This window comes from Mastomys coucha, unplaced genomic scaffold, assembly GCF_008632895.1.
Source record: "Mastomys coucha isolate ucsf_1 unplaced genomic scaffold, UCSF_Mcou_1 pScaffold18, whole genome shotgun sequence".
NCBI lineage: Eukaryota > Metazoa > Chordata > Mammalia > Rodentia > Muridae > Mastomys > Mastomys coucha.
Genome location: NW_022196900.1, coordinates 18,864,754 through 18,880,454, shown reverse-complemented (window position 1 = coordinate 18,880,454; position 15,701 = coordinate 18,864,754). Strand labels below are relative to the sequence as shown.

General features: G+C 43.6%; 1 protein-coding gene across 1 annotated transcript in view; it reads left to right on the top strand.

The window, feature by feature from the left end:
• The window catches only part of Svep1 (sushi, von Willebrand factor type A, EGF and pentraxin domain containing 1), a 182,408-nt gene that overhangs the window by 139,318 nt on the left and 27,389 nt on the right, over positions 1-15,701 (top strand). The window contains exons 37-39 of the mRNA XM_031377490.1: positions 8,402-9,074; positions 10,478-13,263; positions 15,184-15,409. Of these exons, the coding sequence (XP_031233350.1) occupies positions 8,402-9,074; positions 10,478-13,263; positions 15,184-15,409 (3,685 nt within the window). The remainder of the gene's footprint in view (positions 1-8,401; positions 9,075-10,477; positions 13,264-15,183; positions 15,410-15,701) is intronic.

The window sequence follows — 15,701 nt, the reverse complement described above, 5'->3', positions numbered from 1 at the left end:
TGTTCTTGGGGAGACCTTGAGCCTCAAACACTGACATCAGAACTTTCTGAAATCCTAAGTTAAAATAACAGCAGCAATAACTTTAACATTTGCTTATCACGTGAAGTGACGGCCCCTGCTGGCCATCCAAAATACAGGAGGGAACTGTCTGCAATGGCTGAACAAATGAATAGTCATTTGAACCACAAATCACAAATCACTACCCCTGAAGTTTTTGATGAAAGGTAAAAAGCAACTATAAAAAGACAGTTTTCTTTTTCTGGAGTTCAAACTCTTGATGATAGAACAGTAAGTCCTTTTGAGGAAACCATCCTCTCCTCCGTGTGCTGTGGGAGCAGCCTCACTGGAAAGAGAGCTTCTGTCTTGTTCTCTTGCCTTCTGGCCACATTGTGAACAGCGCCTGTGAACAGAAGTAAAACCAGCACAATGCTCTGTTTAAGATCACCTGTGTTCCCATTACGGAGATAGGAGTATGTGTTAAGTCTTTGTTATGTTTAAGAAGTTTTATGAAAGAAATACGATAGATAGGACAAATTCCCCTGGAAGCCAGCCTCAATACTACTAGTAGTAGACTAACAGTCTACTATTCTCATGTTAACAAATGCCCATTTTGTCATCATTACATACACATTTTCATAGGCAAATATACTTTGAATTTACATGTTAATGTAAATAGTACCTTATTTAAGAAGTTATCATTTAAATCACTTTTCTCTTTTAAAATATTTATTTTATTTTTAATTATGTGTATGTATATGTTGAATAATCTCTCTCAGATATGTGCTAACCAGCTGAACTACTTCTTCACTGTTATAAAATATGCCTGCATACGGAGAAGTCATCTCTGGCCTGCGGAGAGAACTCCGCAAGTTAGGTTCCTCCTGAGGACTAAGTTCAGATCCCCAGCACCCAGGTATAAAGCCCAGCAGTGTGGCACTTATCTTAACCCCAGTGCTGATGGAGGCAGAGATAGGCAGATCCTCATGGCTCCCTGGGTGGCCAGTCTAACCAAAAGAACAAGTTCCAGGTTAGTAGAGAACTTGTCTCAAAAAACAAAGTGCAAAGCAATAGAGAAAGACCCCTGATTTTGACCTCTATCCTAGATACACACACACACACACACACACACACACACACACACACACACACACACACAGAGGCACCACAGAGGTGGTGGCATATTCTTGAGGGGATCTGGAACCTCAAACACTAACATGAGAACTTTCTGAAATCCTAAATTAAAACAACAACAGCTATAAGTTTATCATTGTAATATGATTATCATATGATGGCCCCTGCTGGCTATCCATAATATGGGAGGAGATTGTCTACGGTGGTTGAACAAGTGAATAGTCATTTCACCACAAATCACAAATCTCTAAATTACTCATTTCTCTACAGTAGTACACTAAAGTGCTCCCACTTTATTTGCTTATAAAAGCAGAGTCACACTGAGTACTTCTGCCTGTTTCCTGGAACATAGAAAATGGGATATCCCTGGTCTAGACATTGCAAGCTGTAGCTTGGGTCATAGAACATTCGTATTTTTAGCTTTGCAAGACAGTCATAAGTTACCAAAATTTAAAGTGTCCCTGCGAGCCCAGTTAAGGTGTAATGTACACATGACTGCCAGCAGATGGCGACAACACCTTCAGTCAAGAAGCCGTGGAGAGTCCAATCACAAACAGGTATCTGGAATTCCAAACCTAATTGTTTAAAACACACAAATGAAGAGAGGGAGGGGGAAGGCTGTAAGAGCCAGCAGACTAGGAAGCTGGCTGTGATAGTGAGTCTCCTAGAGATGACAGGAAGCTGCACCCACAATATTTCAATAATGTGGTTGCTGGAACAAAAACAATACCATTTCTCATACTAAAGCAGAAGCCGGAATTCTCACAGGGCCCACACCCAGACAAAGAACTACAGGCAATTGGAGAATTCTGAATGAGGGAGACTTAGTCTTACCAAGGGATGAGCCCCTTCATGGGTTATCTAACTCCAAGTGATCAGCCCTGAACTCTTACATACGATCAACACGTAATAGGCTCAGCAGGTTGTATTTATATATTTATGCACATATATGTAACAGGAGGCCATCAATCTGAGAGGGAACAAAGCAGGGAGACATGGGAAAAAAGGAAGGAGGAAAGAGAAGGGAGTAAACTATGTAACTCTTATTTTTTTAAATGATATTTTAAATCTGAAACATGAAACATGAAAGTCTAAAAATTATATTCACTAATGATATATATCACCTAATATGCCCATACATGTGTACACAGTGCCATTCTTCCACCAGGTTCAATGTACCTACCTACTCATGGATTTGCCATTTCTTCCAAAATTATTTCTCGTAGCATATTGAAATGTGCACAGCTGTTCCCTGCAGTCTCAACTTCTACTCCTGTGTACCTTTAACCGAGTGCCTCCCAGTCAACCTTCCCTATCCCTCTGCTCTTTCTGGTTTCTGATCCCTAGCATTCCACTCAAAGCTTCAACAACAGCTGCTTGTAAAACCAAGTGTGCTAACAGTTTTCTTCTAGTATGTCACTTATCAGAGCTCCATTCTTGCTGTGCCTTGTCGGTGATGAATCTTTCACCATGGGAAACATGCCTGTTGTCCTGGCTAGTTCTACGTCAACTTGACACAAGTTAGAGTCATCAGAGAGGAGGGAGCCTCAATTGAGAAAATGCCTCCACAAGATCAGGCAAGCCTATAAGGTGTTTTCCTAATTAGTGATTGGTAGGGGAGGGCCCAGCTCATTTTGGGTTGTGCCACCCCTGGGCTGGTGGTCCTGGGGTCTATAGGAAAGCAGACTGAACAAGCCCTGAGGAGCAAACCAGTAAGCAGCACCCCTTCATAACCTGTGCATCAGCTCCTGTCTTGCAGGTTCCTGCCCTGTTGAGTTCCTTTCCTGACTTCCTTTAGATGATGAACTGTAATACGGAAGGGTAAGCCCAATAAACACCTTTCCTCCACAACTTGCTTTTGCTCATGGTGTTTCATCATAGTGATAGTGACCCTAAGACACCTGACTATGTATTGCCATTTCAGAGTCTCTCCTTACAGAAAAAAAGGCTTACTGTGTCCACAACAACCCCCTCGTGATCTGGCTTTCTGGACTCTTTTCTACCAGCTACCCCAGGGCCTCAGCTTTGCTTTAATTTATCAGGTTGAAAGGTTTTGCAGTGGTGGCGCACATCTTTAATCCCAGCACTTGGGAGGCAAAGGCAGACAGATTTCTGAGTTCTAGGCCAATCTAGTCTACAGAGTGAGTTCCAGGACAGCCAGGCCTATACAGAGAAACCCTGTCTCGAAAAACCGAAAAAAAAAAAAAAAAAGTTTTGCATACAAAGTGAGTAGTATGGATTCTAATATGAAACCTGTATCAGGCACTGATCTGTAGTTAGCAGCTGCCTCATTTTTCTACCCAGCACCTCTGCAAACACAGGGATGGACCAGATTTTACAAGTTTACCATGTTAACAAACCTCCTTCCAGGATGTGGATTCCTGCCAGACACCCCGTTACTAATTCAGTCTGAGGCTGCCTTTGTTTCTTTTCCTCTCCGGTTCCTTTCTTTGTCTAATCCAAAGGCAAGCTCAGCAGTCCCTGGCAAGCTTGCTTTGCTGGTTTCAGTTTCTGCCTCGTGTTGAAATCATGGAGATTTCCTTTCTGGTTAGCCCAGCTATGCACTTAATTTGTTACATCTTATCAAGTGTTACAGAGAAGATTTGCAGGTTACATGATAGCCAGAACCAAGAATCTGGTCTTGTCCTCTCCGTCTTTTCCATTTCTATTATCCTTCTAGAAGCTTGTGTAGCACAGCCCTACCATCTTGTTATATTAAGAATAGCATCATTGTATCCAAGCCTTGACTTGTAGGTAATGTGGCAGGCCTTGCTTTCTCCTTCTCCATCCTGAACTCCTCCCTGAAGCTTGTGTAGCACACCCCTGGCATCTTGTTATATTAAGAATAGCATCATTGTTTCCAAGCCGGGACTTCTAGGTAATGTGGCGTGCCTTGCTGTGTGGCTCACCTTGCTGTTTCTTTCTCCATCCGCAGCTGCCCTCAGACTCATGAAGGTGGAGCTTATCTCCTTTCAAGTCTCAAGTCTGCTTTCCCTCTGCCCTCCATAACTATAAGCCACCCAGAACTGAACATACATGAACATGCGAACAATCTTACTGTTGTCTCACTATTGCTATTTTATATGATATATTTTATTGGTTCTTTGAGAATTTCACACCTGCATATGATGTAATTTCATCATATTCACTCTTCGCCACAAGTCTGCTAGGGTCCATCCCTATTCCCTAATCCCACCTCCCAACTTCATGACCTCGACTTTGATTTGATTTTTACCACCCACTAAGTCCAATTTTTGCTACCCTTGCATGCATGAGTATGGAACTGTTCCCTAGAGCATAGACCGCCTACAGGGATCACGCCCTTAAGGAAAACTGTCTCTCCATCACCTAACTCTGTCAACTGTCAATAAGGATGGATGCTGGACTGTTGTTGCTGGGTTGTCTGATTGATTTTAACTTTTATACTGCCAGTGAGCTTTGATGGAGCCTCTCCCTGAATCTCGGGAGCAAGATACATTCTCAAGTTTACAGGGAGGAAGCGAGGGCTTCAAGAGACCAGAGTAGAATGACCAGTGCCAGGACATGAAAGAAGCAAGCAGCAATATCCAATTCACCAATGCAAACTTACCTTTTACCCACACATTTAGCTTTCGAAATTTTTATCAACACCTCAAATGGCAGAAGCAAGTGCTTCAGGCCAGATAGATGGATGGCCATTTGTTTCTCTTTCTTTCTTTCTTTCTTTTTTTTTTTTCTCATCCTTAGGCTGACATTTGTTGGTATGAAACTCAGAGGTGTGGAAGGGTTAATGACATCATAAAAACCTCACCGAGTTTCCCTCTTTTGATTCTTCTCACATAGAAGCTTCTAAAGGGAATTACTGGATCTATTAAGACAAGAGCTTTGATCTTCAATAGTTGTAATGAATTGAAATAAGATTAATCACGGCCGCTTTCTATTATTCTCATTAACCCATAGCTGTTTAATGAGCAGCTTTTGCCTTTTAGAAGGGAACCGGATGCTGCTCTCAGGAGCTCACTCATAAAGCTCCCAGGGCCCATGCTGGTTAGGAAGCTTCCTCTAGGTGTGGGAATCCAGCTACTGAAAACTTGCATCAGAAAGGATTCTGCCCATTTCTGAAGGATTCCTGTGTATTGCTGGAACCCTAAGGCATCCTTGCGATGCTGATGGACTCCTTCCCCAGGGACATGGGGTGTATGGCTGATTTTTAATAAAAGTATAAAAAACATTGTCCCCGAGACTTCTTGAACAAGAGTACAAAGGTTACAAAGAGTTGAAGTGATTAAACCTTTGTCTTATGTCGATACTGAATCCAGCTTTGTCTCACGGCTTAGACTTAGCCCACTTTCACATTTTCTCACCTTGGTAGCCAGCAGTTACAGGAATATTCTGTCAACTATAAAATGCTCAGTCTCTGATCCCACAACAAAATAAGCGAGTAAAAGATGTCCCCTAGAATTCCAAATACACTTCCAAACTTCTGACAGAATTAATTAGGACAAGCAATTTGATGTTTTAGTGATTAAGCAGTGGTTTATGGTTAATTCCCCTAGATGTCATTTAGAATATATATCCCTTTTACCATCTTAAAATTATAACCTTTTTAGTAGTATTCATCTTGGTTTATCATCTAACCTGTCTTCACTGAGCACATTCTCTTGTGATGCAAAGTTCTGACATGCTGGCCCTTGGGAAATGACAAAGTCCTCCAGAACTCCATGTGAGGCACAGGGTAGAAACCAACTATGTACCTTACAGTATCACACTGTAACACTCTGACTGCCACATTGTGTCATTGGCCACTGCAAACAAGCCCTACATTAATACAGCATCTATGCCCTGAAGAGGGTCAGGTATGAAAAGGAGGCAACATCCTGTATGAGGAAATACATGTTAACTGAAATGCATAAAGAAAAACAAAAGTCTTAATCCAGACTGGGGGATAAAAAGATTCTAAAAATGAAATCTTCACATTCATATCTCTTTAAAGTGTGTTTTCAGTGGTCGTTGCCCATTCAATTGGAGAGCAGGTTTGCTGTTAGTTTTTCACCAAGAAAGAGTAATTGGTGGAGAGTTATCACAAGGTCAAGGATCAAAGACCACAAGTGCTTCCAAATTATATAATGTAGTTTTCACATTCTCAAGATGCTCTGTGGAATAAGGAAGATTCTAGAAACAGATGCTTCCACCTCAGAGCACCTGGAGCCAGGGAATAAAGGAAAGGCTTTTATGTACAATGGATTCCTATACATCAGGGCTGTCTAGGTCTGTGCATATGAGCTTCAGCCAGTGAACGTTGCCGGGCACATCAAACAGGATGACACATGTTTCAAAGTATGTGAATGGTTCAAGTTGAGTTGTAAAACATCAGGGACCTCAGTAAGATGTTCTACCCAGGACATGTCCTATGCAGGGGCACTCAAATCAGCAGGCCCAACCTGGTGATTTTTTAAATAAGTTTGTTCACTAAGTATTCTGGCAGTGAGTTCTGCCTGTAACTGTTAAGAGAGAAGTCATCTAAACACCCACTAAGTTCATATCCACATAGAAAGACTGAGGTTTTCCCAAACCATGAGCTTAAGAGTCCCTAAGCGGAGACCTCACTCAGCTATTGGGATTATCTAAAAGTACTCTGCTTATCTAAAAGTGACACTTTTAATAATCTGATTATCTAAAAGTGACACTGCTTCTGTGCACTGTATATAAGGTACATGGCCATAGATGGGATCTGGTGATCTACTGACATCTGTCATTTTTGTTGAATTGTCCATTAGTCTCCTGTAGATATTATAGATATGTCAGCTGAGGACAATGGAATCCCAATTTTTCTCTAATGGATTATTTCTTTTAGACCTAAAAGAGATCTCAGTGAAGGTTTTGGTTACTAATGATTTAAGAGTCTTTGCTGAAAGGTGGGTTAAATGGTTTGTATTGACACCTCCATGTAGTTCCCACAGTATCCCCACAAACAATGGTCTTATATAACTAGTGTGAAAAGGAGAGAGGGGGTTGCTTTGTGGGAAAGATGTAAGTGTTGGAATCTAGTAACTAAATTTTAATCTCACATCCGCTAACAGTGGATTGATGTGTGGCAAGTGACTGATTTATCATTCATCTGTATGATGAACCAATCCTTGTCTAACAAGGATCAACAACCCCCTCACCCCCCCCACAGCTGTTTTCATTCCCTTTCTCATCATTAGTAACAAAATAATGTAAGTATTCTGGCAGTGAGTTCTGCCTGTAACTGTTAAGAGAGAAGAAGCGATGGTAGATACCCCTTCAAAACTCTGTTGTCTAAGAGACTGAAAAGGAAAATCAGAGGGCCTCAGATACAATGTTCCTAATCACACAGCCCAATGTTTGTTCTGCTCTATTGAGATAGCCCCAGGGATCATATTAATAATCTCTCATCAGATATAGGCAAAGAAAGGCTGGGAGATATTGAGCACAGAGGTTTGGGGAAACATTGGACCCTAGAATTATAATCACTGTTTTAAAGTTCACTGAATGTAAGTGAGCAACTATAAGCTATATCTAGGCTAAATGTGGTTCACTAAGGCTTTTTTAAAAAAATATGACTACTAAAATCAACAGACTAAAGCTATCAAAGCTTTGGAAGCCTAATGTTAAATTGAGTCAAAGCTTATTTCTCATTTTTATTTTTAAAAATGTGAAGTAGTCAGGGACTGGGGTCAGGCTGGTTGGTGAAATAGGGACCTGGATGTGATCCTCAGCACCTATGTAAGAAACTTGGGGTGGGTGGAGGGCGTGGCCTGCTTATGTGGGGGCATGGCCTGCATATGATTCTAGTACTGGGGAGGTGGAGACAAGCAGATCTTCCAGGCGCCCCAGCAAGTCAGCCTGCCTAAGCAGTAATATTCAAGTCCCAGCAAAAAACAAAAACAAAAACAAAAAAAACCCTGCCTCTCAAAAAAGTAAGGTAGATGATTCCTGATAAATGATTATGACCTCTGACCTCTCAAAGCATGTACACATATACAACTGAGCGCACGCGCGCGCGCGCACACACACACACACACACACACACACATGTAACTATCACTAGAGTTCTTTAAATAGCAAAAGTCTTAAGTTTATTTCCTTAGAATTGCTAGACTCATTTTAACAATAAGCTCAATATTCTGTTGCCAAATATTATTTAACAAACAAACAAACAAAAAAGAATAAAAGCAAAGTTAGTGAGGATAGACTAACAAATGAAAAGAGAAGAGAATGCCTTTTGTCGATACTACACTGAGTTGTTTCTTTCTCCTCATTCCCATAGCTACACCCTTGCTGGTCCTGACACCATCGTATGCCAGGCCAATGGCAAGTGGAATTCAAGTAACCATCAGTGCCTGGCCGTCTCCTGTGACGAGCCCCCCAATGTGGACCACGCCTCTCCAGAGACTGCTCACAGGCTCTTCGGAGACACTGCATTCTACTACTGTGCAGATGGTTACAGCCTGGCTGACAATTCCCAACTCATCTGCAACGCCCAGGGGAACTGGGTTCCCCCTGAGGGCCAGGCTGTGCCTAGATGCATAGCTCACTTTTGTGAAAAACCTCCATCTGTTTCCTACAGCATCTTGGAATCTGGGAGCAAAGCAAAGTTTGCAGCTGGCTCAGTGGTAAGCTTCAAGTGCATGGAGGGTTTTGTGCTGAACACCTCAGCGAAGATTGAGTGCCTGAGAGGTGGAGAGTGGAGCCCTTCTCCCATGTCGGTCCAGTGCATCCCAGTGCGGTGTGGAGAGCCTCCAAGCATCACAAACGGCTACCCGAGTGGAACAAACTATAGTTTTGGGGCCGTGGTGGCGTACAGCTGCCACAAGGGATTCTATATCAAAGGGGAGAAGAAGAGCACATGTGAGGCCACAGGACAGTGGAGTAGACCCATGCCTACCTGCCACCCTGTATCCTGTAATGAACCACCTAAGGTTGAGAATGGCTTCCTGGAGGTAAGAGACTGCAAGTGATCCCTCATAAGGCCACCTACCCTACCGTGATTGATTCAGAATATCCAAGTAGAGGCAGTGAACAGATTGGTTGTTAAAACAGAAATATCTCAAGTCTACACAGTGTGTATTGAATAAAAATGGATCAAGATAATTTAGAAACCTTACAATTTGTATATTTTCAAGTTCTTATTTTATGCATACAGGTATTTACCTGCACATATAAACATGCACCCTGGGGGGGGTGCGGAAGAGGCATCAGATCCCATAGGATTAGAGTAACAGACAGTTGTGAGGCACCATGTGGGTACTGAGAATTCAATCTTCGTCCTCTGGAGGACTGTGCTCTTAACCACTGAGCCACCTCTCCAGTCCCCTCGATATGCATCTTTCTGCATTATAGTAACCTATATACAAGGCCTGTGTAGCCATATCTTAGCCATAAATATGGAGTTAGAGGAAGCCAATTTTAATGAAATTCCATTTTGTTTTTATAAAAATTCACCGCCTAAGATGGAAGTAAATAGATATTTATCATTACTCTGATTTTAAGTGAAATATGAGGTGCATTTTTCTCATTGCTCGTACAAGATATCTAAAGATAATCTCACCATGATGAGCAAATTGTTAAGTGTGATACAAATGTGATCTGCTCCCACCCTAAAGTGTCTTCTCACGAAGTGTGTCAGGAAGACAAGAATGAGGGCTGTGGTGATAGTTGCAGTGGGAAAGTGCTTTCTGCACAAGGGCGAGGTGTGAGCTTGATCTGCAGACCCCAGGGTGAGAAAAAGCCAGGCACGGTGCCACACACCTCTAACCCCAGTGCTGGCCAGGCAGGGGCAACCTGATCTCCAGAGTTCACTGGCTTGCCAGCCTAGCCTGCATGACAAGCCATAGATAAAGACTGTCTCAAGAAACAAATAAATCAAAACGAGGTGAATGGCACCGGAGAAATGACACCTGAGGTTGACTTCTGGACCCTACACTCAGGCACCCACATATACCAAAAGATAAGAGGGTGAGGGGAATAGTCTAGTCTTCCAAGTCTACAAATTTAAGTAGAAAATACTTAATTGAAATCGTTTTTGAAGCATCTATATACATGTACTTACTAAGTTCTCTGGGTATACTGTTGGTACTGCCCTGATCTTATCTCTGTTGGGTTCCATAAGAATTTCTACAGAGGAAATGACTTCATTGGATCCTTCACATTTTACTTCCCTTCCTACAAAAATTAGGGCAGACCAGTTTCGAACAGCATAAAACTTTTCTCATGGAAGTCCTGACTGACTGATTGTAAATGTGGGTCTCTGGGTTTTATTCTGTTTGACTGTCGATGTGCTTGCTATATTTGTTGGGTTGCCTGTTCTGTAGGCTGTACTGACTTTCCTTTCCCTGTTGTTCAGCACACCACGGGCAGGACCTTTGAGAGTGAAGCAAGGTTCCAGTGCAACCCAGGCTATAAGGCAGCTGGAAGTCCTGTGTTTGTCTGCCAAGCCAATCGACACTGGCACAGTGATGCCCCTCTGTCCTGCACCCCTCTCAACTGTGGGAAACCCCCTCCCATTCAGAATGGCTTCTTGAAAGGAGAAAGCTTTGAAGTAGGGTCCAAGGTTCAGTTTGTTTGTAATGAGGGATATGAGCTTGTTGGTGATAATTCTTGGACTTGCCAGAAATCTGGCAAATGGAGTAAGAAGCCAAGCCCGAAGTGTGTCCCCACCAAGTGTGCAGAGCCTCCTCTCTTAGAAAACCAGCTCGTATTAAAGGAATTGACTTCTGAGGTAGGCGTGATAACCATTTCCTGTAAAGAGGGCCATGCCTTGCAAGGCCCCTCTGTCTTGAAGTGCTTGCCATCCGGGCAATGGAACGGTTCCTTTCCTGTTTGTAAGATGGTCCTTTGTCACTCACCTCCCTTGATTCCCTTTGGCGACCCCGAGTCTTCAGGTGCTCTTCATTTTGGAAGTACTGTCAAGTATTTGTGTGTCGATGGGTTTTTCTTAAGAGGCAATCCAACCATCCTCTGCCAGGCAGATGGCACCTGGAGTTCTCCATTGCCCGAATGTGTTCCAGTAGAATGTCCCCAACCTGAGGAGATCCTCAACGGCATCATCCACGTGCAAGGGCTTGCCTATCTCAGCACTACACTCTACACCTGCAAGCCAGGCTTCGAGTTAGTGGGAAACACTACCGCCCTTTGTGGAGAAAATGGCCAGTGGCTTGGAGGAAAACCAATGTGCAAACCTATTGAGTGCCCAGAGCCCAAGGAGATTTTAAATGGCCAGTTCTCTTCCGTGAGCTTTCAGTACGGACAAACCATCACATACTTTTGTGACCGAGGCTTCCGGCTTGAAGGTCCCAAATCCTTGACCTGTTTAGAGACAGGTGACTGGGATATGGATGCCCCCTCTTGCAATGCCATCCACTGCAGTGACCCACAGCCCATTGAAAATGGTTTTGTAGAAGGTGCGGATTACAGATATGGTGCCATGATTATCTATAGCTGCTTCCCTGGGTTTCAGGTGGTTGGCCACGCCATGCAGACTTGTGAAGAGTCAGGATGGTCAAGCTCCAGCCCTACATGTGTACCCATAGACTGTGGTCTCCCTCCTCACATAGACTTTGGAGACTGTACTAAAGTCAGAGATGGCCAGGGATATTTTGATCAAGAAGACGACATGATGGAAGTCCCATATCTAACTCCTCACCCTCAACATTTGGAAGCAACAGCTAAAACCTTGGAAAATGCAAAGGAGTCCCCTGCCTCGCATGCATCCCACTTTCTCTACGGCACGATGGTTTCCTACAGCTGTCAGCCTGGTTATGAACTGCTGGGAATCCCCGTGCTGATCTGCCAGGAAGATGGGACATGGAATGGGACTGCACCCTCTTGCATTTCCATTGAATGTGATTTGCCTGTTGCTCCAGAAAATGGCTTTTTACATTTTACACAGACCACTATGGGCAGTGCTGCACAATATAGTTGCAAACCGGGGCACATTCTAGAAGGCTCCCACTTGAGGCTTTGTCTGCAGAATAAGCAGTGGAGTGGCACTGTTCCACGCTGTGAAGCCATCTCATGCAGTAAGCCAAACCCACTCCAGAACGGATCCATCAAAGGAAATGACTACTCATACCTGGGTGTGTTATACTATGAGTGTGACTCTGGCTATATTCTCAATGGCACCGAGATGAGGACATGCCTAGAAAATAAAGACTGGGATGGGCATGAGCCCACGTGTATTCCTGTGGATTGTGGCTCACCCCCAGTCCCCACCAATGGCCAAGTGAAGGGAGAAGAGTACACTTTCCAAAAGGAGATTGCACATGCTTGCAGTGAAGGCTTCGTACTCGAAGGAGCCAGGAGTCGTGTCTGTCTTAGCAATGGAAGTTGGAGTGGTACCACTCCCCACTGTGTACCTGTCAGGTGTCCTGCCCCCCCACAGGTGCCAAATGGGATGGCAGAAGGCCTAGACTATGGGTTCAAAAAGGAAGTAGCATTCCACTGTCTCGAAGGCTATGTGTTGCAGGGAGCTTCAAAACTCACTTGTCAGTCCAATGGGACTTGGGATGCAGAAGTTCCCATCTGTAAACCAGCTACCTGTCGTCCTCCTGCCAATCTTCCCCAGGGTTTCCCTAATGGCTTCTCTTTTTATCATGGGGGCCACATACAGTATCAGTGTTTTACTGGTTATAAGCTTCATGGGAACCCATCAAGACGATGCCTTCCCGATGGTACCTGGAGTGGCAGCACGCCTTCCTGCCTTCCTTGCAGGTGTTCCGCACCCATCATTCAACAGGGAACCATCAATGCAACTGATCTGGGGTGTGGAAAGACGGTCCAGATTGAGTGCTTCAAAGGCTTCAAGCTGCTTGGGCGTTCTGAAATCACCTGTGATGCCAATGGCCAATGGTCTGACTTCCCACTCTGTGAGCACGCTGAGTGCGGGCCTCTCCCAACCATACCCAACGCAATCGTCCTTGAGGGTAGGCTTTCCGAGGACAACGTGGTAACTTACAGCTGCAGACCTGGCTACCTCATGCAAGGTAGTTCAGATCTCATCTGTACAGAGAAAAAGATATGGAGCCAGCCTTACCCAACGTGTGAACCCCTGTCCTGTGGATCCCCGCCGACTGTGGCCAATGCCGTGGCAACAGGAGAGGCGCATACCTATGAAAGCAAAGTGAAACTCAGGTAAGACTGTGGGTGGCTGTGGAGTCTGCAAGGAGTGTAAGCAAGAAGATTATAAAATGAAGCAGAGGTCAAAATGTAGCTAATTAGGACGAGAACCACCATCCCTGGGATCCCCTTTAAGCCCCAAAGCCTTTAGTACTTCATTTACTCAGGACTATGTAGAAATAGATTTACTATGAAAATAAATGTATACCCTTTCCAGGCTGTGGTTCTAACTCAATTCCCATGGTGCTCACAAGCCTCAAGGCCCTCTAACCAGCCTCCATCATGTCTGAATCTCTGAGCAATATAAATAAGAAGGCTATCCTGCCTGTGCTACATGAGCTAAGAATATGGTGCTCACATAATGGAAACTCTGCTGTCTGAAGGGAATGATTACATTAAATATTAAAATGAAAGACATAAAAATTCAGAATGAACTGAGTCATTAAAATTTTTATTGGAATAAAATAAAAATAACCATCATGTTCAAAAGCATCTCAGTTGTCTCAAGATTTCGTTTACATTCCTGGTACAACGATGGGCAGGCGTTAACAGCTCCTAACTGACTGATAACTGAGCACCTCTTCTGGGGTGATCCATTCTGAATGTTTTAGCCCCACCTTCATGTTGCCCTGACTGTAGTACAAAGCAAAGTTTATGGAAAGATGGGATGTTAGGTAGCTGAACAGTACCAGAGACCTGAGCACAAAACAAAAGAATGAATGACCAGCCCTTGCCTTTGAAGTATATTTTAAAACTTCCATGTAGGTGTTGATGTGTCAGGCATTCTGAGAGCCACAATGTCACCTGATCACCAGGATTCTCCTGGGGCTTGGTCCTTGGCATGTGATGATGACCGATTTTTGCTTAGTTTCCACTAATCAGGTTGTTCCAACTGTCTGAGACTCCTGTCTCCCACCTAGCCTGGCTAATATGTGGAATTTAAAAGGTGTCCTCCAACCATGCAGTAGTGGAGCACGCCTTTAATCCCAGCACTTGGGAGGCAGAGGCAGGTGAGTTTCTGAGTTCGAGGCAAGCCTGGTCTACAGAGTGAGTTCCAGGACAGCCATGTTATACAAAGAAACCCTGTCTCGAAAAACCAAAAAAAAAAAAAAAAAAAAAAAAAAAAAAAAAAGTGTCCTCCAATAATCACTATAAATTAACTAAATAGTTTGATTGAAAGCCAGCATATGAGAGTGGTAAGAACAACATGGGTACCAGAGACTCCTAGAGAACACTGTTTCTCCACATCTCACACTACCCATGCAGAGTCATGTGGCTTCAAGAAGGGTGCCAACCTCATCAATACCAAATGACAACAAGGGTCTTAATGGCACCTGATCATGAGGTAGGCATGAGAATTTGATGAGTTGGTATTTGTAAAGCATACAGTGGAGTCACCAGAAAATAATTATTGTATGGAACCATTTGCTGCCTAAGTATTTAAATTTGTAAATCACTTGGGGACTTAAGAGCCAATTTGACCTAAGTTTTAACTATATTATGACTATGACAGTGATTAATGATCAAGTTTTAAAGGAGTACCTTGTACAAGCACCTCAGATGGTACTTGTTGCACAGTAAGAAAACCATAAACACCATGTCCAATCTGTACCATTATCTGAGTCCATTTTTAACCTTCTATAATTTCTTGAACTAGTGGCTATTTCAGAATGAACAAGTAAAGGAAAATAACTTCAGCAACATTTAAGACAACTTTAGCCTTGGTTAGTCTTGAGTGTGAATCACTACGAATTTATCTGGATGTTGCTTTATTAACATTTTGTGCAGCGATGTTATCCATCTGACCTCTGAGCTGGTTTTCAGGTTTCTCATAGACTGTCTCCTGAGCCTCATGGCAGCTCTGTTCATCTGAGCATAGGTCGGTTACAGGGTGGTACTTTCTTGTAGCCGTTCATTTTCTCCTTTGCATTGCAGGTGTCTGGAAGGGTATGTGATAGATTCGGATACAGATACATTTACCTGCCAGCAAGATGGTCGTTGGTTCCCTGAAAGAATCACCTGCAGTCCTAAAAAATGTCCTGTGCCATCCAACCTGACACTCATACGTGTTCACGGAGATGATTTCCAGGTGGATAGACAAGTTTCTGTGTCATGCACAGAAGGGTTTACCTACGAAGGAGTGGACTGGTCAACGTGCCAGGTAAGGCTACTGTGTCTGACGTGGGACGTGCAAGCCTAACTCTAGCATCTGTTACTGAGAACAAAACTCACATCTTGCTGTGCTGGAAAGAACAAATTCCTCAAGTTTTCATTTACATCCAACAAAGAGAGATGTTTCCTAGAAATAGAAGGTGGGCTGGGGAGATGGAGCAGTGGCTCAGAGCACTTGCTGCCCCTTCAGAGGACCTAGGTTTGATTCCAGCACCCACATGGTAGCTTACAGCTGCAACTACAGGTCAGGCGATGGAATGCCCACGTGCTCAGAGAAACAT